This window comes from Quercus suber, unplaced genomic scaffold, assembly GCF_002906115.3.
Source record: "Quercus suber isolate HL8 unplaced genomic scaffold, Cork oak 2.0 scaffold_118, whole genome shotgun sequence".
Classification (NCBI taxonomy): Eukaryota; Viridiplantae; Streptophyta; class Magnoliopsida; order Fagales; family Fagaceae; genus Quercus; species Quercus suber.
The window spans coordinates 783,977-786,012 of NW_027069583.1; the positions used below are offsets into that span (position 1 = coordinate 783,977).

Here is a 2,036-nt window from a genome sequence, read left to right on the forward strand (position 1 = left end):
TAAAAGTTCGTTCAAAAATTACCGTGATTTATTTGCATAATATGAGATAAAAATATTAGAAGTTAATTTGCTAAATTTGTTAGTTAACGTAAAACATCTTCAAAAATTGTCGGTAATTTATGAGACAAAAGGTTAAATGCTAAATTTTTTTTTTTTTTAAAGTTTAAAAGGTAGGCAATTTTGTTCGAGTTTTGTAATTGTTGAAAACGATATCTTTCCATGTTTTCGCGGCCAAGGTTCAAAATTTCAAATTTGCTGGGGGAATATATCTGCCTTGAAGACTCGTTAACTAGTTAATATAATATATAAATATTCACTTAACCTATCGGGCTTATTCAGAGCTCAACAATATTATTTTAACTACAACCCAACAAATTTCTTTTGCCCTCGTTATAATTATCAAATTATTAAAAAAGATAGTTAACTTAATCCTAATTTCCCAATAAACTTAATAAGGTTTTACAAAATTTAGAGTATTTATTATATATTCCCATTTTCCACAACTTTTTTTTTTTATTTTTTTTATTTTTTATGGCTGCTTTCTTTTGAAAGATAATTTACTAGTCACGCAAGACAACAAACAAGTCTATACAAAATATCATCAAAACCATATATTCCCCATAACCCCATCATCATCATCATAACAGAACAACACGGTCACAGACCCACCCCCACACCCTCTGCCATTTCCATCCATCCATCCATCCATCCATCCATATCTACATAATACGTACACATATCTCCACCGCGTATGTTGCCACGTCATCGCCACAGGACCATTGTTCCTAGTATTTTACACGAGCGTCTTACATGCAGAGGTTTGCGGGTCCCACATAGCTGGCAGCAAGTACTTCCTCCCATTCGCTCCGTTCGCATTGTAACTCGCCCCGGTTGTCTTTTCCACCAACACCCGACCCGGATCTCCCGGGTACGCACCCGACCCGAATATTCCAGTGCAAGCCGAAACTGCCTCTAACGGCGCCGTTGCCGGGCCCTGGAAATACCCGTTATTAAACGGATTCGTGACGGTGCCAGCCAAAACGGTAGCCAAGTTGATGATCATTCCGTCAACTCCGACGTCTCCGTTAGGCGAAACTAACGGCGGGGTTTGTGGGCCGTAAATGGGCTGGTGAAACGGCCAAGCGCATTGACCCGGACACTGAGTCTCCGAGTTACCAACCCAAACGTAAGCAGAGCGAGTCACCCTCTTCCCTTGACTCACCCGAGTCGACCCGTGGGTCCCACACCTGCTCATACAAAACCCATCAACGGCGACATCCTTAGCCGTCAAAACAACGTTAATCGAGTTCAGTCCGTTAACTTTCTTAGACAAAGCCAACAAGTGCATCGTTTTGAGTGACTTGCCCAAGGTATAAGCTTCGTGGAGGATTTGCTTCCCTATGACGAGCGCAGAAGAACCCCCCTTGTACTTGTCAGTGGTTTTCCACCACGTGGACACTGAGGGAAGTGGGGCCCGAGGAGAGTTGAGGGATTGGATGAAATCGACGATTATGGACCGTTGGATTGGAGTGAACTGGCCGTACCAGATCAAATTAACGGTGATGTTGCCCTTCAGAAGAGCACCGTTGTGATACTTGAGAATCAACGGCTGTTGTTCAACGAGAGCCGTGAGCTTTCTAGCACCAGTGGGAGCTACGGTAATGGAACAGCATAAAAGAAAGAGAATGGCAAAGTGGTAATAAGAACCCATTATGAATGTCAAAAAGATTTTATGAAGTAGAAGAAGAAGAAGAAGTGGCTTTTGAAGTGTTTGTGAAAGAATAGAGAGGAAGTGGGTATTTATAGTCAGGGTTTCCGGAGATGAGTAAGGGAGACAGCTGTTGAGACGATGGGGTGTCAATGTCAAAGGAGTGTACACGTGGGAATTTTTTATTGGGTGCTAAAAAATTAATGTATGGCCTGGTTGCCAGGCTGTAAGGTTCTGTTTCTAGGCTACGCAGTGAGTAGTACTAGTACTCTGCAAGAATAGTTTAGTGGAGGGTTTTTGAGCAATTTGATGATGTGACCTTATGATA

The 2,036-nt window shown here is 41.9% G+C and overlaps 1 protein-coding gene across 1 annotated transcript; it reads right to left on the reverse strand.

Moving 5' to 3' along the window:
* Positions 1-420: 420 nt before the first annotated feature.
* LOC112025894 (protein EXORDIUM-like 2) lies at positions 421-1,769 on the reverse strand. The gene has a single exon (XM_024058577.2). It carries the CDS (start codon positions 1,709-1,711, stop codon positions 794-796), a length of 918 nt encoding a protein of 305 aa, XP_023914345.1. The 5' UTR covers positions 1,712-1,769; the 3' UTR covers positions 421-793.
* Between the last annotated feature and the right edge of the window lie 267 nt (positions 1,770-2,036).